This window comes from Felis catus, chromosome E1 (assembly GCF_018350175.1).
Source record: "Felis catus isolate Fca126 chromosome E1, F.catus_Fca126_mat1.0, whole genome shotgun sequence".
In the NCBI taxonomy this organism is placed as follows: domain Eukaryota; kingdom Metazoa; phylum Chordata; class Mammalia; order Carnivora; family Felidae; genus Felis; species Felis catus.
In genome coordinates this window covers 61,422,042-61,441,860 of record NC_058381.1, presented here as the reverse complement: position 1 = coordinate 61,441,860, position 19,819 = coordinate 61,422,042, and the positions used below count along the sequence as shown (strand labels likewise).

Sequence of the window (19,819 nt, the reverse complement as noted above, 5' to 3'; positions counted from 1 at the left end):
CCAAGGGCACCAGGCAGCCTGGGAAAGGCTGACACAGAGGAAGGATGGGAGCCTGTGAATGGGTCAAGTCCACTGTGACCAGGGCAGTATAGGGCCCCTGAGGGCGTGGGGGCAGACAGCTCTGGGAAGGGGAGGAAAACAGGGGAAGCACAGGGCTGTCCTTCATGGACAGGGAGGCTGGCCCTGCCGGGTACACCTGGCGGGAGTCGGGGAGCAGGCAGGGTGTGCGGGGCCAGGAGCTGTCACAGAGTGAGAGCGGGGCAGGGCCCAAGACAGCCACCCCTCCATCCCCTCAGGAGAAGGCCTGAGGCCACCAGCGCAATACACCCAGGCCAGGCTTGGGGGAAGGCTGAAGGCACGGAGCTGTCCTGAGGTGCCTAGGGAGTGAGGTGGAAATAGGAGGGCTCACACAGGGGAGCAAACAGCAAACAGAAAGACAGGGTCCAGGACCCAAAGGGTCGTGGGCCCGCAGACTACAGACCAGCAGCCACGAACTCCATGAAAGGTGAGGGTGGGGAAGTTCACGGAAGGCCACGTGCTGCCAGCACAGAGGTGGCAAAGGTACGCGGCCAATAAATGTACCTGGGAGGAGCCTCGCCGCCACCCAGAGACCAGAGCCCGCAGGGACTGCACCCACCTATCACGCTCTCCACCTCCTCGGGGACATCACAGTCTCCGTCACCAGCGGGAGTCTCGGCGTGCACTGTCGGCTGCCGCGGACTCTGGGCGCAGAGCTGCAGGTTAGCGGCCAGCGAGCGGCAGCCGCGCTGGTACCTGCACAAACACACGTGACCTCAGACCAGCGGCCACGCCTGCCGGAGCCTCGAGGACAAATTATCTCGACAGAAATCAATAATCTGGTGTCCCTTAGAACCTTAAAGGATGTCTGTGACAATTCCATGTGTTTTTCAGAGACAAGACAGAAAACAAATGGAGCAGCTAGCGGCTGGCATCCGCAAGGTCAGCCACAGGATCCTGCACTACTCAGAAGCCCCCAAGTACTGTGCGGTGCCCAGGCAGAAAGGCAGGGGACAGAGCAGGACTGAAGGAGGGCGCCAGGGCACTCACCAGCCCGTGGGCGTTGGCCTTCTTCACAAGGCGCTCTGCCTCTTACCCCTACTGCCCCTCAGGCCCCCAGCCACCCCGGACCTTGCAGCTCACACGGCCAGCCCCTGCGGATGCTGTCTCTGGAGCCTCCCTCTCAGGCCCCACCAGCCACAGCCCTCCTCCCCCAGCCGAGGCCACTGGCATCATCCGTGTGCTGCGAGGGCATCAGCACAGGCCAGATCCACCGTCCGACTCTGCACAGCTCCTGAGCGTCCGGCTGCCACGGTGTCCCCATCTGTCAGAGGAGGCCCTTACCCAGAGGCCTGTGACAAGTCAGATGCAAGGATGTGCACGAAAGGCCATCGCTGCTGCCCTTCCTCCTGGAAGGCGGGCACCAGTGCGTGGTGCTGAGGTAAGTACACACGGCCAGCCTGGCGGGTGGCCCTGGATCGGCACACAGCCTGGAGCACAAAAGGTGCCTGAGTCAAGGCACAGACTGCATCTGGGGGCGGCAGCCCGAGGCGGACTCCTGAGCGCAGACAGCTAGAGCTTCACAGGCAGAGCCCGAAACCTGAACACCAGCTCGAGCACTGATAACTGTGGCCCTGAGCAGCTCTTTAACTCTCTGGACCGGTTTCCAACCGAGAACGAGGACAGTGGCAGGCGGCCCACCTTCTGACGTTCATGCAATCCTCTCCTCTGGGTACAGCCCAGACCCAGTGACTCCTGCTGGGAGAGCGCAGCGGTGAGGGGACGTCCTTCCCAAGGCGGCTCTGGGAGACTGTGGCTTCCGTCTTGCCGCCCCCCTCTCGTTGACAGAAGCTGGCCACTGCACTGTGCACTGCCTGGCGCCAAGAGCTCTGGAAGGTCGCCAGCAGATAGCCCACGAGGAACAGAGTCTTACCGGCAACGCTAGGAGCCTGCCTGACTGCAGGGCCCCCCCCCCCAAGTCAAGCCTGGAGATGGCAGCAGGCCTGGCCAACACCTTCGTGAAGCCTCAGACAGACTCTGACCACAGGACCCTGCTAAGTTACACCCAGATTCCCAATCCACAGAAATGGTGACGATAAAGATGCATCATCACAGGCGACTGGAGGGCTCAGTTGGTTGAGCATCCAACTCTTGATTTCGGCTCAGGTCATGAATGCAGGGTCATGGGATCCAGCCCCGCATTGGACTCTGTGCTTGGCATGGAGCCTGCTTAAGATTCTCTCTCTCCTTCTCTCTGCCCCTCGTCTACTCGCTTGCTCTCTCTCTCAAATAAGTTTTTTTTTAAAAAATACATTTTAAGCTACTAAACTTTGGAGTATTCTTTCACATAACTGTGATGTTGTCATTTATAATAAGAGACATATATTTGATCTTTGACCATTTTTGGATGAAGGTGTCTTCCGTTATGTCAATGAAGTGACTTCTAGAAAGCCCCTAGGTCACCTAAGGATGGGGACTGCTAACTGAGGGAACCAACCACGTGACTGGAGGGTTGGAACTCTCAGTCCCACCACCACAGGGAAGGAGGGGAGCCAGAGGCTGAGTCAATCACCCATGGCCAATGATTTAATCAAATGTGCCTCTGTGACAAAGGCTCCATAGAAACCCAAAAGGATGGGGTTTGGAGAGCTTCAGGATTGGTGAGCACATGGAGACCCAGGGAGGATGGCTGTGCCCCAATACCTCACCCTCTGCACCTCTTCCATCCGGCTGTTCCTGAGTTATATCCTTGTATAATAAACTGGTGAGCGGTAAACAAAACGTTTCTCTGAGCTCTGTGAGCCGCCTGAGAAGGGAGATGTGGGTCAGTTGAGTCACAGGTGACAACCTGGACCCACTACTGGCATCTGAAGTAATGAAGGAAGTGGGGAGGGGGGCAGTCTTTGTAGGACTGACCTCTTAACCTGAGGGATCAGACAAGATTTCCAGGTGGACAGGGTCAGAATGGAGTTTAACTGCAGGACACCCAGCTGGAGTCCAAGAACAGACTGGTGTGGGGAAAAAAAGCACCTCAGAGTTGGGGGTCAGAACCAGAGGAGCGGCAGGTAGCTAATCCAGGGAGAGTAGCCAGCAGCCACCACAGAATACGCTCACGGTGACAGATCACACACAGTGGCTGCTGCCCTTGTCCCTGTTCTCCTCAAATGAGTACACATGCCGATTACTCGGTGGGAAAAGTACTCACCTTAACCCTCAGTAACCAGAAACTATAAAGATGACAGACGCGTCAGGGGCCAATCGGATCTACCCTTCTGCCACAAACAACTCCAAAACCTGGACAAAAGTCAGCCACTGGCACCCACGAGAGGTCAACCAAGTACAGGCTACAATTGTGCACAGCAAGCAGGTGCCCAGGTGCACCCCACCTTCACACCCCTGCTTCGTCCCCAGCAGTACTTCTTTGTTTTCTGAGAGAGAGAGAGAGAGAGAGAGAGACAGACAGACAGACAGACAGAGAGCACGCACACATGCACAAGCAGGGGAGAGGGACAGAGGAAGAGACAGAGGATCTAAGCGGGCTCCACACTCAGTTCAGAGCCCAACATGGGGCTCAACCCCTTGACCCTGGTTTCATGACCTGAACCAAAATCAAAAGTCACATAATGCTCAACAGACTGAGCCACCCAGATGCCCCCATCCCAAAAGTACTTTTTTTTTTTCCAACGTTTCTTTATTTTTAAGAGAAGGAGACAGAGTGAGTGGGGGAGGGGCAGAGAGAGAGAGGGAGACACAGAATCTGAAAGCAGGCTCCAGGCTCTGAGCTGTCAGCACAGAGCCTGACAAGAGGCTCGAATTCCTAAACCATGAGATCATGACCTGAGCTGAAGTTGGCCGCTTCACTGACTGAGTCACCCAGGCACCCCCAAAGGTACTTTCTAAACCCCAGCACCAGAAAGGAGGGTCCAAGCAGAGAGCAGCAGTTTTGCTGGGTTGAATAAAAAATATTCATGACTACAGAGATGGCTAGTATTTGGGGACAGATGTTGGAGAAAAAGTAGCCACTGAGAAGGAAACCACAATTCTGCACAGAAGTCTCCTTGGATCCCTGCACAACCTCTGAGATGTGCAAGGGCACGGCAAGACCCAGAAGCACCACCTGAGAACAGCCGGGAGGGAGGCTGAGAGCTGAGCTGAGTTCGGAGGTCATACAATGCTGGGGAGTCACTGAGATGTGGGCCCAGCAAGGGGGACCAAACAGCCATGCACTGGAAGTGAGGAGCACACTTCGCCAAGAGCTATGCTCCAGGGAGAAGGAACGGAAAGAAGTCCAACCTAACAAGGACTCAGGAGGAGGGTGCAGGACCAGTGAGTTACCAGCCTGCCAACAGGCTTGCTCCTCATCAAGGGAAGACAGCCAACAGCAGAAGTGTACTGAAGATTAAAAAAAAAAAGAAAAGAAATGAAAAAAAAAAAAAAAGTACGGGGTGACTGGGTGGCTCAGTCAATTGAGCATCTGACTTCGGCTCGGGTCATGATCTCACGGCTCATGAGTTCGAGCCCCGCGTCGGGCTCTGTGCTGACAGCTCGGAGCCCGGAACCTGCTTCGGATTCTGTGTCTCCCTCTCTCTCTGCCCCTCCCCTGCTCATGCTCTGTCTCTCTCTCTCTCTCTCTCTCTCTCTCAAAAATAAATAAACATTTAAAAAATTCATTTTGGTGCGCCTGGGTGGCTCAGTCTTTGGGCGTCCGACTTCGGCTCAGGTCATGATCTCACAGCCCGTGAGTTCGAGCCCCGCGTCAGGTTCTGTACTGACCACTCAGAGCCTGGAGCCTGTTCAGATTCTGTGTCTCCCTCTCTCTCTGACCCTCCCCGTTCATGCTCTGTCTCTGTCCCAAAAATAAATAAACGTTAAAAAAACAATTTTTTTTAATAAATAAAAAAATTAAAAAAATAAAAAATTTGTTTTCAGAAATAAATAAGGGGCACCTGGGTGGGTCAGTCGGCTAGGTGCAGGCTTCAGCTCAGGTCATGATCTCATGGTTAGTGAATTCGAGCCCCACATTAGGTTCTGTGCTGTCAGGACAGAGCCTGCTGTGGATTCTGGGTTTCCCTTTCTCTCTGCTCCTCTCCCACTTGCACTCCTTCTTTGTCTCTCTTAAAAAATAAATCAATAAACTTGTCGTACCTGTGATGGTCAATTTTATGTGTCAACTCAAGCGGGATACAGAGTTCCCAGCTATTCGGTCAACCATTATTCTGTGTATGCCTGTGAGAGTGTGTCTGGATGAGAGTTCACATTTAAACTAGTAAACCGAATAAAACAGACTGCGCTCCCCGGTGTGGGTGGGCCTCACCAAATCAGTTGAGGACCCGAACAGAGCAAAGAGGCCAACCCTCCCCTTAGTCAAAAGGAATTCTTCCTGTCTTTAGACTCAAATGCCATCAGCTCTCCTGGGCCTCCAGCTTTCTGACTCACCCTGCAAATCTTGGGACTTCAGCCTCCACAATCACATGAGCCCATTCTTTACAAGTCTATGTGTATGCACACACACAGCCTCTCACCCTGTTGGTTCTGTCTCCCTGGGAAACCCTAACGTATTACTGAATGTTTTCTCTACAGTTTTAGAAACTAACCACCAACATTTAAACTCACAAACAACTTCTCACAGAACAAGCTATATGACCCAAAATCTAATTTCAGTAAAACATCACTAAGACATACCACAGTTCTCTGGAATTTACTGTAACCTGAGACAAAGGCTGAGCTGAACCTTGCCAAGCAATTCCTCCCAAACCAGTCATATCAATACTTGAAATAAACTGAACACTGTTAGCTCTCTCCAAACACCGTGGAGTCGCACAGAGGCTCACGTGCACTGGAGACCCCACTCCACCTGTCCCCCACCACCCCGGCCAAGGAAGGCACCGCTGCCAGCCTCCCAGGAGGCGGCGTGACGGGCCCAACAGGTGGACTCATGAAGCCGCCCACCCTGAGCCACGCACCTTTGCACGCCTGCATCAGCCGTGAGAGCCTGGGAACGTGGAGTCGGTGGGAGCTCTGTGTGCGGAACACCCAGGCAACCTAATCAGGGCTGACGACCAGAGACGAGGGGAAGGGGTCGGCCTCTGCAAACCCGACAGTGGGGACGGCCCGGACGCAGCGGGCTGCAGCTGCGTGGTGGTGGAGGCCTGCAGCCGAGCCTCAGGCAAGGAGGTCACCGACCAATACTTCAAATGCAAAAAATGAACAAAGAGAAAACTTGCTTCTTGTTACTCAAAAACAAAACAAAACAAAACAAGGGAACTGAAGACCGTGAAGCACACAGTATGGGGAGCACAGAAGGGCCTCCTTCCACGGGAGGCACTGTCACAAGCCATCTGTCCACTGAAGCAGGCCACCTCAGACTGTGAAGTTCCCACCCGCAGGCAGAGGCAGCGTGGTTTTCTGAACCGGCCCTGAGAGAGAGCCTGCTCTCTGTGAAAGAACCTTGTGTTCAGTCTTATCATTACTGGAGCTTTCCCGACAGTGAGCCCAAACCGGTAGTCATCTTGCACCTGAACGTCACATGAAATGCAGCAGCAAACTTTTCTTGTCACCACTCTACCTTCAGTTATTCTAACCACGAGATGTAGGGACAGGAAAAAAAAAAAAAAAAAAAGGAGATGTAGGGACAGGAAAAAAAAGGGAAAAACTTTTCTTTTCAAAATCAGCAACACTGTTGCGATGGAAGCAATGAAATGAAAGCAGAAGGGACACAGTCTTCCTTCCCCGGCCGCCCAAACCCAGGCAGTCACCACACCAGCCTCACCCACAGGCGCTCGGGCCGCTCAGGCTTGGCCTACCAACCTCCACTCTGCCACCCGGGGCTTCAGGAAGGTCAGTCCCAGCCGCTGGACGAGCTTCACTCCAAGTTTCCGGAGCAGGGTCTGGTTGCTGCAGGGGAGCCTGCAACCCGCCAGGCGCTCGAGAACCGTTGCGGCTGCGAACAACAGCACATGCGGCTCAGTTTGGTGGGAAGGGTTCCCCACGGTCTCCCAAACACACTCTGTGTTTGGCATCCGCGACGTGAAAACCACAGGTGATCCTCAGGTCCCCCCAGATTCAGTGTGATGGCCTGGGCTGGACCACACCAGAGTTCCACGAAGAACCCCGACCTGATCGCACGTCATTTATCGAGGGTAGCTCGAGTCAACCCTGCTCAACTTTCTGGCTGTGAGCAGTAGCGTGTAGGCTGGCAGAAGAGGATCCCCAGAGAGAGGGGAGACCACGCCGAGCAAACAAGAGCTTATGCAAAACGTGGCAGGCGAAAGAACACGCCAAGGATTACAGGAGACGTGCAGGCATGACGGGCCTGATGGGGCAGGGTCCCTACAAACAGGGAAATGGGTGGTCAGGCCCCTACGCTGCCAAGGCTGTTGGGGGGAATGAGGTGGGCGCCGGTGAGGGGGAGGGGGTGGAGCAAGGGCCAGGAGAGCACACAAGATGGCATTTCGTATGAGAAACAAGGAGGGCAGGGTTTCAGGACAAGTTGTTACAGCATCTGAAAAATTTCCCCAAAGACCCAAATGACGTGCAGTGACTGACCTGGGCATGAATGACGGTAACACAGAGCAAACCCCGGGTCTGTGTGTGCAAGTCTGCTGAGGAGGGTGTGTGAAGACGTTGGGCAACTACTGCTCATTTTTTCAGGTGTGACGATAACATCAAGGGATGTTTCAAAAATGTCCTATCTTTGGGGGATACACACTGAAACATGTAAAATAGCAGGGGTCTGGATGGGCTGAGGAGGAGCACGGGAAACAAGGTACCCATGAATTAAAACTGTGAAGCCTGTGATAGAATGTGGGGGTCGTTACACACTCCCTCTCCCTTCACACATGTATGAAATTTTCCATACTTAAGGCGTTAGTATTCAAAAGTTGTTCACACATCTTCTAAAACCTATAACTACAAGAAATTTCTCTTGGTCCAAGTAGTAAACCTCTCTGCAGCAAGAATCACAGAACTTATTATCATAAATTGAGGTTGTCTAAAATTAACAGAAGGGGGCAAAGGGTCAGAGACTGTGACCGTGGCTACAGGGAGAATTCAGCTGTGACCTCAGGCTGTCTCCACATCACCAAGTCTCCCAGAATCAACACCTGGCAGACGGAGCATCAAGAACCCAGATGTCCCACACCAGGCCTAAATAATCCAATTAAAGCACACATGCACACCTAAAACAAAAAGCCAAAGAACTATGACAGCGCCCAAATACAGCAAGTTACAGACTTTGTAACTATGAATACAGTTTGAAAGAGACACACTTGATCACGTACAGAGACTCACATCACAAACACCTTGTTACGAGGGAACCTTACCATAGGGTAAACAATCCTCACGTTTTCCATGCTTAAATATTTGCGCCTAAAAAAAAAAAATTATATTAAATGTTGCAAATACAAATTTAGAACATAAATTTTCAGAACAGTTCACTGTATCTTCCATAGTTTTATTTTAAACATCACAAAAGAACAGAACAGTCTCTGTCATGAAAAGGGGTGAGGGGAGGCGGGAGAGGCAATCTTCTGAAAGGACATCACCAAGGAGTGACACGACGAGAAGGCCTTTCATTTAGGGAGGGCAAGGTGTCACCTCTGACATGTGCCCCAGCTGCCATTAAGGGCATGAGCCTTAACAGGAGAGTGGAGAATCTCACTGGGTATTTTTCTAATTAACTGTGTATACGAAAAGAGATCCGAGGGTAGAAGTTACGGGCCCAAGCAGCCCTCACGAAGGTAAGGAGCCCACACGCTCACTCCTAGAGTGTCTGTCATTCTCAGTCAGCAAGTGAGACAGGTTCCCCATGCTTCTCACATACGTGAGAAGCCTCGTCCTGGGGGCCCTGGCATGGTGTCCCCCACCCCATCTCCCATAACCAGGGACTACCTCCAAGCGCACAGGCCTCACAACCTCCAGAATGCTCAACCCAGAATTTTACCCTCCACTTTCGGGTCTGAAAGAAAAATGGGCATCCAAGCCCCTTAAACAAAGAATCCTACACTGAGCACGTCTAAGAATTTCTTAGGGTTTCTTCTCCTTCAGAAACAGTATTTAACCAGCAAAACGAGAACTGCTATGTGGACCCAGGAACACTAGACTCCCCGGCCCCCCAATACTAGGTCCTGACATCAAGGAAGTGCTCAGCCCTTCGAGTGCCCCCACTGTGTGGGCTTCCAGCTGAGCACTGCCCCCACACCGTCAGCACCAAGGGACAGACAAGGTACCCCGTGCCCGGCCTGTCAGAACCCACAGAATCCACACACACAACAGCGGCTGCAGTTTTAAGCCACAGGCTTTGGGGTGGGCTGTTACATGACAGAAAACAAACTCCCTGCTCAGGAAGTTCACCCTGTAGGCAAGGGTGCTCCTGTCTAACCTGGACGGCAGATGCCACACTGAAGGTGGGATGGGGACACGCGGCAGGGCCATGAAGAGGACCCGTCTGTGCAGAGGGTCTGTTGGGATGCACGGTAAGCAGCCCGGAGCACAGGTGACACACTCAGCAGTCGGTTAAAGTGTCCTTTGGGCTCACTCACCAACTAAACTAATAAGAATTTAAAATATTATGAAATACCAAAAGTATCTCCCATTGTTCTTTATTTGACAAATTCCTTACTCAGTCTCAACGAGAGAACAGAATAAAAGTGGTGACAAGTTCCCAGGAACGCCGGCACGCGTCCCCACACAGAAGGGGATCGGCACCGAGGCAGGCCACGGCCACTGTCTGGACGAGGAGGAAGCCACGCCCCATCTGTCATGGGTGCGAGGAGCTCTATTCCTCTGCTCTTCCCAGCCCTGAACCCCACAGGATAACGCGAGCGGTCTGGACACGTGAACGGTCATGGAGTCCCGACTCCCTCATGAACAGACTCGAGGGCAGAGGGGTGGAAAGGGAGCACCAGAAAAAAATCTACAAAGGGCTTTGTTTTTGTTCATTGGCCTGTTTTAAAAATGGGGCATCTTCACCACCATTCACTCGGGGAGCGTGCAGCCACGCAAGACACAGGAGACAGTGAGGCTCCACGACAGGAGGGAGAGGCCACGGGAGAACACTCTCATCCGGAGGGGCTTGAGCACTCGCCAGCCAGGCCACCAAGCAGGAGGTGTGCTCCTGTGCTCATGGAGGCAGGAAACAGGAGCCAGGTGAAAACCCCCGGTGAGAGCACACACTTTGCACTCAAGATTGGAGAGAAGGCCGCCTTGCAGCCCAGGAACAATGACCATCAGGTCTGTTTCTGTTGTTCTAGAAACCACCACAGCGGCAAGGTGCAAACAAAAGGAGTCTCTCAGTAATCTTCTAAACTACCACACCTTTCGATTGCTACCCACCCAGGCCTGCTTTTCCCCAGCTTGCAAACCAGCTTCCCCCCCGCGGGGCATGTTCTCCAAGCCTGTGAATCACAGGCTGTCAGCTGCTTGGGAGCCAGTCCGCCCTGCTGCTAAGCAGGACACACTGGTCTAGGGCTCCCTGCAGCACCACTGAGTCAAGGCCAAGAAAAGCAGCTCCACCCAGGACCCGGGAGGAAAGTCCCCCACACCACACCAGCTCAGGGGTGCCGCTTACAAGCACCTGGGAGTTCTCCTGTGTGCCAGTGGGCGCATTCTCAACAAGCCCGGCACCTGCTGGGAACCTCTATGTGGGGTCCTGTCCCCAGTCCCCCAGAAGGCGTGACAACATAGACACACCAAAAAGCAGTCAGGCCAGAACTCAGGCAGGAGGGGCCCATCCCTCTGTGAGCGCCTGACTCTTGTCCCAGTGCTAAGGAGAAGCACCGTGCCCCCTCACAGCTGTCCTGCCTCACACAACTGGGACAAAATGTAAACACGATCAAAACTGGCACAACCAGTTCCAGGAGGGTCACCGGACAGAGCTTAGCCCACGATCCTCACTTGTGCCACCTCAAGCCCACCCAGGGCCACATCTTTCATGGAAGGCAGCCACGTCAAAATGGCTCCATATCTTTAGGTAACAGCCACAGGCCCTTCGTAGAGGAACCCTAACACAGGCAGTAGTTTGGAGGAAAATACCCTCGTACCACCACCAACTAGAGCCCCCTGCACCTGCTGGCTTACGACAGTACAAGTGAGTGGCACTTGAAGGAGGCCTGCCACCTCGCCCAAAATTAACAGCAAGCTGATGGAACCGGTCAGAGGAGCACTACGAAACACAAAAGCAGAGTGTCCCAAGGGCAGTGCCCACCCGGGCCGACCTCCACGACCAGGCCCTGGCCAGGGGGAGGCCCACCGGGCAAAGGGGACAAGCCAGCCAGACCAGAGGCACCTCTAGCCCCCGGAAGATGCATGACATCTCTCTCTTCTCTCAAGTGTGACCACCCCTTGGACCTCCCCTGTGCCCACCTCACAGGAGCCTCGTCAGACTTCATAACCTGAACTGCCACGCAAAGGCCTTCAAGCGTCCCTAACAGAAGTTCAAACACAAAAGCTGAAAGCTCTGAACGCTGTCCATTAAGGGGCTGGAATCCACCCGTAACAGCAGCAGACACCATCCTGCAGCCTCACGAGGCAAGAGACCCACAAGAGGCTCTTAGAGACAGGCCCAGAAACAGGACTTCAGTCCCTCCCAAGCAGGTCTTTGTTATTCCCACTGGCTTCAACAGCTGATAATTTTAGATAAAAATAACTGGTCCTCGATTGACAAGTACCAAGAATACTGATCACACGTCGCCTAACCTGCCTAAGGCAGGACGTATAAACCATGCCAAAGACACAACTGTCTCAGAGAACTTAGAAACCAGTGGGGCTGGAGCAGTGTGGCCACAGGCTCAGAAGAGGAGCGATGTCCCCAGTCGCGCTGGCATCCAGGCAGGGAGGGGCCTGGGTCTCTTGCGCTCCAGCCCCGAGCCCAGCAGGAGGAGAGGGCTCCCCAGCCAGGAGGCCCACAGGAGGCCCCCACCCCTCCAAGGGGAAGTGAGGAGAGGAGTTCCAAAGAGGAGGATGAAAAGCACAACTAGACGGGCTTCGACAGGGCCAGAGACTTGAGCAACAACGCCCCTGGCAGAAACTACTAAGAAGAGCCTCTGCGTTTCTGGCCCGCACCTCCATGCTCCGCCCCTCTCCTGACCCAGGGTACCCCTGAGGAGGCGCCAGCCCAGAGCCCAAAACCCTGGGGGAACCCACACAACCAGCCTCCTCCTCCTGACTCTACCCAGTGCCCGGCCCTCTGACTGGAGAGACCTGGAGGACAGACCTCCACAGGCTGTCTACTCTCTGGCTTTGGCTCCCCCACCGCATACCTGGGCCCTTTCGCCACTGGTTCTCCCGAGTGGCACCACTGAAGGTTGTGGAGACAAAGCACAGCTATGGCCAAGGACCCAGGAACCGGTGCCTCCACAGACCGGGCCAGCTCCCGTCTAGAGAGCGCACAGGAGCAGAGAGCCGCGCGCTAGGCCGAGGACGGACCGTTGGCACAGGACGGAGGATGGGCCACGGAAGGGGCAGCCAGTACACCTGGCGAGCACTGTGCCAGGAAGGCAGGGCCAGGCCAGGGACACTTCTAAGCGCCTCAGCCACATGGCCAGATGAGACTAGACCCAGGCCTGCCCTCGAATTCTTGTTCGTTGCTGGGCCTCATGACACAGGCTGGCAGGAGGAAGGAAAAGAGACAGAATAACAGGCACGATCTCGGACTCATGGCTTCTGAAGCACAGCAGGTGCACAGAACTAGGGCTCTGGGACCATGGAAAGGAAGGTCAAGGGTAAATCAGGGAGCAACACCAGCTGTCCACAGACGGCAAGGACACAGAATGGGGAACACCTGCTTAGAAGGAGGGGTGAGGGTGGCCAAGTCCCATTCACCTGAGAACCCAACCACCACAGCAGTGGGAGCTGTGAGGCCCTCGGACAGCCTGCACCGGAGGCCACAGGCCAGGCTGGACAGAGGGCACCGGCCAGGAGACCTGCAGCTCTCGGCCAGCTCCACACCTAATAGGCAAGGAGAGCCTATGACAGACAAGGCCCCTCCCCTCCAAGCGTGGGCTCTGCTGGGCTGCCTCCAAGCGTGCACCTGTCCAGCAGGACACGTCGCCTCCTCACACAACAGGTGTACAAACCAGGCCCGCCACACACCATGCATGTTGCAACAAGACTCATGCCACCATACTGGCGGCCCCATGTGAAATGCTGAGTTATGTGAAATTAAAACAGTATCAGAGTTGGCTGCTCCATGGATTTAAACCCACAAGGAAAGTGAAGGTACCCGTTTCACTCGGATTCACAGGGGCACGTGAACAGTACATAAATGCGCGCAGGCGCGCACGCACACACACACGCACGCGCACACACACACACCACAGGAAAACATACAGTCAGATGGTTCTTCCCGTATCTTCCTCCACCCAAAGCCCTGCCCCAGCAAGGGCCATGACTAAAAAGCCCAATCTGGATCATTTGTCCTCCGGCCAAACTAAACCTTAAATGAAACCACGGGGCACTACTCTCCAAAGAAGCCTACAAGAAATCAAAGCCTACGTGAGAAGTGTCTTGGATAATCAAGTGGCTTCTCTTCATCTTCAAAGAGCGTGACACGCACTAATTAGCCTCCACGCCACCCTCTGAGGTAGAGGGTTGTTATTTCCCTTCTGCAGGTGGGGAGCATGGAGCAAGGCACTTCACCTCTGCCTCGGGTCACGGGTGTTGCTGCAGGGAGTCCTGAGGCTCAGGACCAGCCCACAGCAGATCAGCCTCCCTCAGGGCAGAAAAGCACCCAAGGGCAGAGCCAACACACCCTGGAGCCCGGGACATGCATTTCTGGTACATCCTGCCCTTGCTGGATCGACAGTCACTCTACTCTGGGCTAGACACTCCTCTTGTTTACTCAAACTATATGCAAAACCAGAGTGGCTTCAGTATTTCTCCTCACACACTCTGGTGCTGCAGATGGGATTACCTGGTTTTTAAGGCTGTTAGCAATGAAACCTTTTATCCTTTAAGGAGAGGTATGCTTTCATCAATGATAAACTAAATAAAACAACCCTCATTGTGAAGGAAGGATGCAATCGTAACAAATGGCAGAGGAGAGTGTTTTGTTACGACTCATCACACCGGCCATATTTTTATGTAAGAACTCTGTCTTCAGCGCTAAAAGTCCACACCCACGTCCCAGCCATCACAGGGACTGCATGAAGAGAAACCCCACATCATGAGTCAGTCCTTACACTCTTCAGTCTGAGCAGTGAAAGCCAGGAGGGCACAACCACCAATAAGGAAGCAGAGGTACAGCATATACAAATGATGACCATTTTCAATTGTTAACACTGCGTTTTCCTTCTCTGAATTTCCTCAATTTGCAATAATCCTAATGCTTATTAAAGCTGGACTCAGGGCACCTGGATGGCGCAGCTGGTTAAGCGTCTGACTTCGGCTCAGGGCATGATCTCACAGTTTGTGAGTTCGAGCCCCGTATCGGGCTCTGCGCTGACAGCTCAGAGCCTGAAGCCTGCTTCAGACTGTCTCTCCCACTCTCTCTGCCCCTCCTCAGCTAGCACTCTGCCTCTTTCTCGCCCGCTCTCTCTCAAAAATAAACATTAAAAAAAATATATACAGCAGGACTAAACAAGAGGGACCTTCCAATGATGTAAAGAAGCTGCCAGTCTCCCACTCCCCACCACAGAAGAGTTAGAATTCGTCACTGCAGGAGGAACATGCTTCCAGGAAAATAAAATCAAACCCTAGTTTCGATGGTGCTCGTTACAAGTTCACCTGTCTTGCCTAACTCGCCGTAATGAACAGGTGGATAGAAATGAAGCCAAGTGCATCAAAGGAGACAGACGAAATCCGAAAGCACAATACACCTGCAAGTTTCATCATGCACCGCGGACGCCCGGCCTCTGCTGTTCAGGTCTGACGAGCTCATGGCGAAACCCGCTCCCTGCTTGGGAGAGCCCAGCACCCCACACCACTTCCTCCTGCCCAGGAGGCAGCAGCAGCAATTAGACCTAATCACTGCTTTGAAAAGGAAAAAGAGAAAGGAAACGAGACATGAGATTCCAAAAAGACCCTAGGTTTTCCAGAAGAAACACAGGGGCTTCAGAAGGCTCCTAAAAGGGTGTGCTGGGCCCTGCAGGCCATTGTTTCCCAGCAGCTCCGTTTACTCACTTGCCAGGGACTTGGGCTGCCCCATCAGGCAGCTGCCCACCTCGCCGAGGGCGCCTCTCCAGACAGCAGACGTGCCACTGCCACAGTGCCCAGCTAGGAGACGGGGCAGGAAAAGCCTTTGAGAAAATCTCCTCGTTCCTCAGGAAGAAGAGAGAAAGAGAACTTCCAGTGTGGCCTAGAGAATCCACAGCACCACCCCTCTCCTGGCTGGCCCTCTCCACTGAGAGGGACGCTGACCCACAGCGAGGACACACCAACAGCCTCTCCCACCCAGCACCAGGTTTTGCTGTTAAAGGCGTATGAGTCCCACTTAGGAAGAAGAAACAGAAAACCTGGGGACAGCCTAGAGTCAAGCAACAAAATGATCAAAAACATTTTAAAAAATAAATAAAAGGTCCTATGGGCAAAGCAGCTGCAGAACTGGACGTAAAGGGGTCCCCATGCCCTTCTCAAGCCTCCAGGAAGAGCAACAGAGCCCCAAGAACTTTAGTCTGGGGTCAAGGGAGCCAGCAGGAACTCTTCAGGGTGGCATGAAAGCACAGACCCACCATGGTCTCCTAAGGGGGACCTGCCTCCCGGCTGCCAGCCCAGACAGGGGCCACTTGGGCCTCACCTGCCTGCAGGTCCCTAGGGAGGTCACAGCAGGCTCCAGCCCACAGCCTAGGTACCCTGATGGTCCAGCTGCCCCCATGCATGTGAACACAGCTGTGGCTCCTGGGGGGGGGGGGGGCAGCTGCTGGGCAAGGGCTACAGGAGACCCTGGGAGCCCAGCCCAAATGCAAATTCCTTTCTGGGCTAAGAAGATCTAACAGAGGACGGTAACCACAAAAGCAAGCTAAGTCGAATGTGCCTGCCCCTCCAGCGCCCACACGCAGGCGGGTCTAGCATTCTGCCCTGCAGGCCACAGTGGACTGACAGGTTCCAGCTACATTCTGCCAGACCTTCCAATTGTTTCTCGTGGCCTAAGACTTCTCAACATGACTCACGGCAAAAAATTAAGGAACCCACTTACACCTAAACCTTCAAATAAACCATCTCTACCCCATCACTCCTCCTCCACCGAAATTACCTAAAACATAAATGCACACTGCCCCCCGCCCCAGGATTCAGACAACAAAAGCCTCACAGACACACAAGTGAGCCCTGCACCTCCCCCTCCGATCCCCTTCCCTGCCCAGGACCCTGCAGGCCAGCTTCTCCCTGCACAGACTCCCTTCATAGCAATTACACCGAAAATCCCAATAAAACCCTTTTTAAGCACCACCTCCACACACAGCTGGAGTGAGCGCCACCTGAGGGCACAGGCTGATACCCCATGTCGCAGCAACATGATAAGTATGCGGCCATGAGAAAAAGTAAGACTTCAAAAACACAGAAAAATACTGAAATTGTTAAACTAGAAAAAAAAAAAAAACTAGTTATGTACCCAAGGGAACTGAAAACATGCTCAAACAAAAACTTCTACAAAAGTTCAGGTTAGCGTTATCCGTAGTAACTAAGAACACCCATACGATGGAATACTATCTGGCCATAAAGAGAATGAATTAGTGACACCAGGTACAACGTGGGTAAACCTTGAAAACATGATGCTAAATCAAAGAAGCCAGTGACAGAAGGTCACATGTACAACTCCACTTATATAAAATATCCAGAATGAGCAAATCCAGGAATAGAAACTAGATTAATGGCTGCAGAGATGAATGGGGAATGACTGCTAATGGGTGTGAGTTTTCCTTTAAGGGTGATGAGAATATTCTGGAATTGGATAGTTGTGATGGGTGTCCGACCTTGTGCATACACAAAATAATCACTGAATATACACTTTAAAAAAGCAAAGTACTTATGTGCTTTATATCTCAATATTTTTTTTAAAGTATCATACAACATATCACATTCATTTATAGACTGAAAGAAAGCTTAAAAAACAACACGTCACTCAAAAAAAAAAAAAAAAAGAAAAAACGTAGGGGTGCCTGGGTGGCTCACTTGATTGAGCGTCCAACTCTTGGTTTCAGCTCAGGTCATGATCTCACAGTTCGTGGGTTCGAGCCCCACATCCCGCTCTGCGCTGACAGCGTGGAACCTGCTTGGGATTCTCTCTCTCCCTCTCTCTGTCTGCCCTTCTCACGTTTCTCTCTCTCTCAAAATAAATAAACTTTTAATGTTTATTTTTGAGAGAGAGAGAGAGAGAAAACGAGTGTGGGGGGAAGGGAGGGGGACCAGAGGTGGGCGTGTCCAATGTGGAGCTCAAACTCACAAACTGTGAGATCAGGACCTGAGCCAAAGTGGGACACTTAACTGACTCACCCAGGGGTCCCAATAAACATTAAAAAAAAAAAAAAAAATAGCACCTCAACAGACTACAGGAATTTAGAAAATGTTTTATTTTTCCAGGTTTCTTTATAAAATGTCTTGAAATAGTCTCATCATTTGAAAGGCTGTCCTTCGTGAAGACAACAGCAATGTGGACAGAAACAGATGCCAAGGAAATTCCTGAGAGAGGCCAGGCAGTCCATGCCCTGTGTGCCCAGGGCAGGGTGTGCAGTGAGAAAAGGGCTTTCCCTGGGCCCCCGAGGCAGACCCCACTGTTATCTCCTCTCCTCCCACATCCTGTGCCCACGCCCTTGGGTGATAACACCGTCAGCCCCACTTTCCACCGGCCCTCATGGCTCCCTACACCTTGTCCCAACCTGAGACAGCCAAGGAAAGCACACAGGACAACACCCAAGAAAATGACATCACACTGAGTCATGGGTCCAAGCACCTCCATTTAAACACAATCCAAAATGCCCTGCTCTCGGGAAAGTGGGCCACAGGATTCTACAGCTTCAGAAATGAGGCCAAGAACCAAGTCTCACCCGCGGCGGGTAAAGAGCAGAGAGCGAGCACGGGCCCAGCAACGCCTAAGGACCATGAGGACAGGAGGATAGCTCCAGGGCCTGGGCGGCCTCCCCTTTTCTGGGGACTGTCCTCCTCACTAGCACTAGAAAAGGCAACGTTACAGACAGGTGAAGCAGGAAGTGGAGAAGGGTGGCAGGGAGGGCACCAACCAGGGCACTGGGGGTGGGGGCCAGGTTTTGTATATAACACGCTTGTCACAAACACCCTGAGTATCTGAACAAAACCAAACGTGAAATCACCTGCCTTATTTCATCAGAGCTGATTCGATAATTATACTCCATAACACAATTACACAGCAGGAAACCCAAGGAGGGCACGCCCTGCCCACCTCCCTGCCCACCTCCCCGCCCCAGCTCTGTGGACACTGCTGCCCCCTGGTGGTGATGCAGCAGGCTGGCTCAGGCCATCTCCTTCCCTGGAACAGAAAGCCCTTTGCTGACAATGCAAGGACAACCCCGGGTTATAAAGGGCAGTACTGTCCATGGGGGTTCACTATCTCTTACTATGCTCAAGCTACTTCAGAACAGAATCAAAAGTGAAGAGAACTTGTCCCCTCCCCTGGCGCTGTGTTTACCAGGGCCTGCAGCGTGCCATCCATGGCAATGACCCCCTCGATGGTCTGGAAGGAGGAGCGAGTCAAAGTGTGCAGGCTCCAGTCCAGGAAACCTGCCATCTTCTTCTGCTTGACATCAGGCCGTGTAACGAACCTGCCAGAAGGAAACAGACAGTTCAACCAAGGCCCCAACTGAAGAGAGCTCACCTCTTTCTGGCCCACCACATCCTCCCCCTGAGATGGCCCTCCAAGCCAGGACGTCTGTCATCTGTAATGTGCATTATGTCCTCCTTTCATGACACACACTCTAGGACACTCTCGAATCTAAAACACCAAGACACCTCCCAGACCATGGCCCTTAGGACGTCATTCCCCAACATGACCTCTCTGAGGTCAGACACAGGCCCTACCACCCCATCTCGTCCCTCCTGGGTCCCCACTCATCCTGAGGCCCCATACACTACAGGACCACCTTGACCCGTCACCATCACTGCCCAGGAACCCCCCCCAACACCTACTACTCAGCCCTTCCCTTTCCTTGGCCCAACTCCATCCCTTCACCTCGGGACACAGTACCCCCATACGGCGAGGTCTGGCCCAGCAGCAGGCCCAAGGCCCTCTCCCCCCACATCTGCCATGGGTCTTCCTTCCCCACCCCTCCACCCAATACCGCACAGCCCCATGCAGAGCCCACATCTGCTCAGACAGCACATACTGGACCTGCCGCTAACACACCTGGTCTGAGCTGGCAGCCAGCCCCAAGCCCCACACCAAAGCCTGGGCCCCCTTTACTCCTCTCTAGCCAGTCCACATGCCAGGCCCTCAGCTATCTGAAAAGGGGCTCAGGTTAAGCCCACACTCTGCTAGGGCAGCTTCCACTCTGGGGGCAGAACACAGGAAACAAGCAGAAAACATGAAGAGACAGCTGGAGATGAGCAGCCTCTCAAGGAGACATGGGACCAGAAAGCATCAGGAGGTAGGACTTCACAGTCGCTCCAGATGCCCCCCACAGAACACACTTGGGGGGCTCTGCACTTATGCTGTGCAAACCTGCTTTGCGACGTTCTGGCCCATTTCTTCCTCATGTCACACCGGGTCATGGCTCACCTCAGAGCAGCGCTCAGTGTGGTCCCGGCACCTACCTCAGCATCCCTGCAGGAAGCTCCTGTCCCAACTAGAAGCCCTCCCACCTCAGAGCCCTCTCTTCCCTCAGAAGAGCCACTGCCGGGT

The 19,819-nt window shown here is 53.4% G+C and overlaps 1 protein-coding gene across 2 annotated transcripts in view; it reads right to left on the bottom strand.

The window, feature by feature from the left end:
- Positions 1–19,819, bottom strand: part of TBCD (tubulin folding cofactor D) — a 160,586-nt gene that overhangs the window by 122,846 nt on the left and 17,921 nt on the right. For both annotated transcript variants that reach the window (XM_023244386.2, XM_023244385.2), the window contains 4 exons: positions 18,611–18,743; positions 8,340–8,385; positions 6,826–6,958; positions 638–774 (listed from right to left, as the gene is read on the bottom strand). In XM_023244386.2, coding sequence (XP_023100154.2) covers positions 638–774; positions 6,826–6,958; positions 8,340–8,385; positions 18,611–18,743 — 449 coding nt within the window. The remainder of the gene's footprint in view (positions 1–637; positions 775–6,825; positions 6,959–8,339; positions 8,386–18,610; positions 18,744–19,819) is intronic.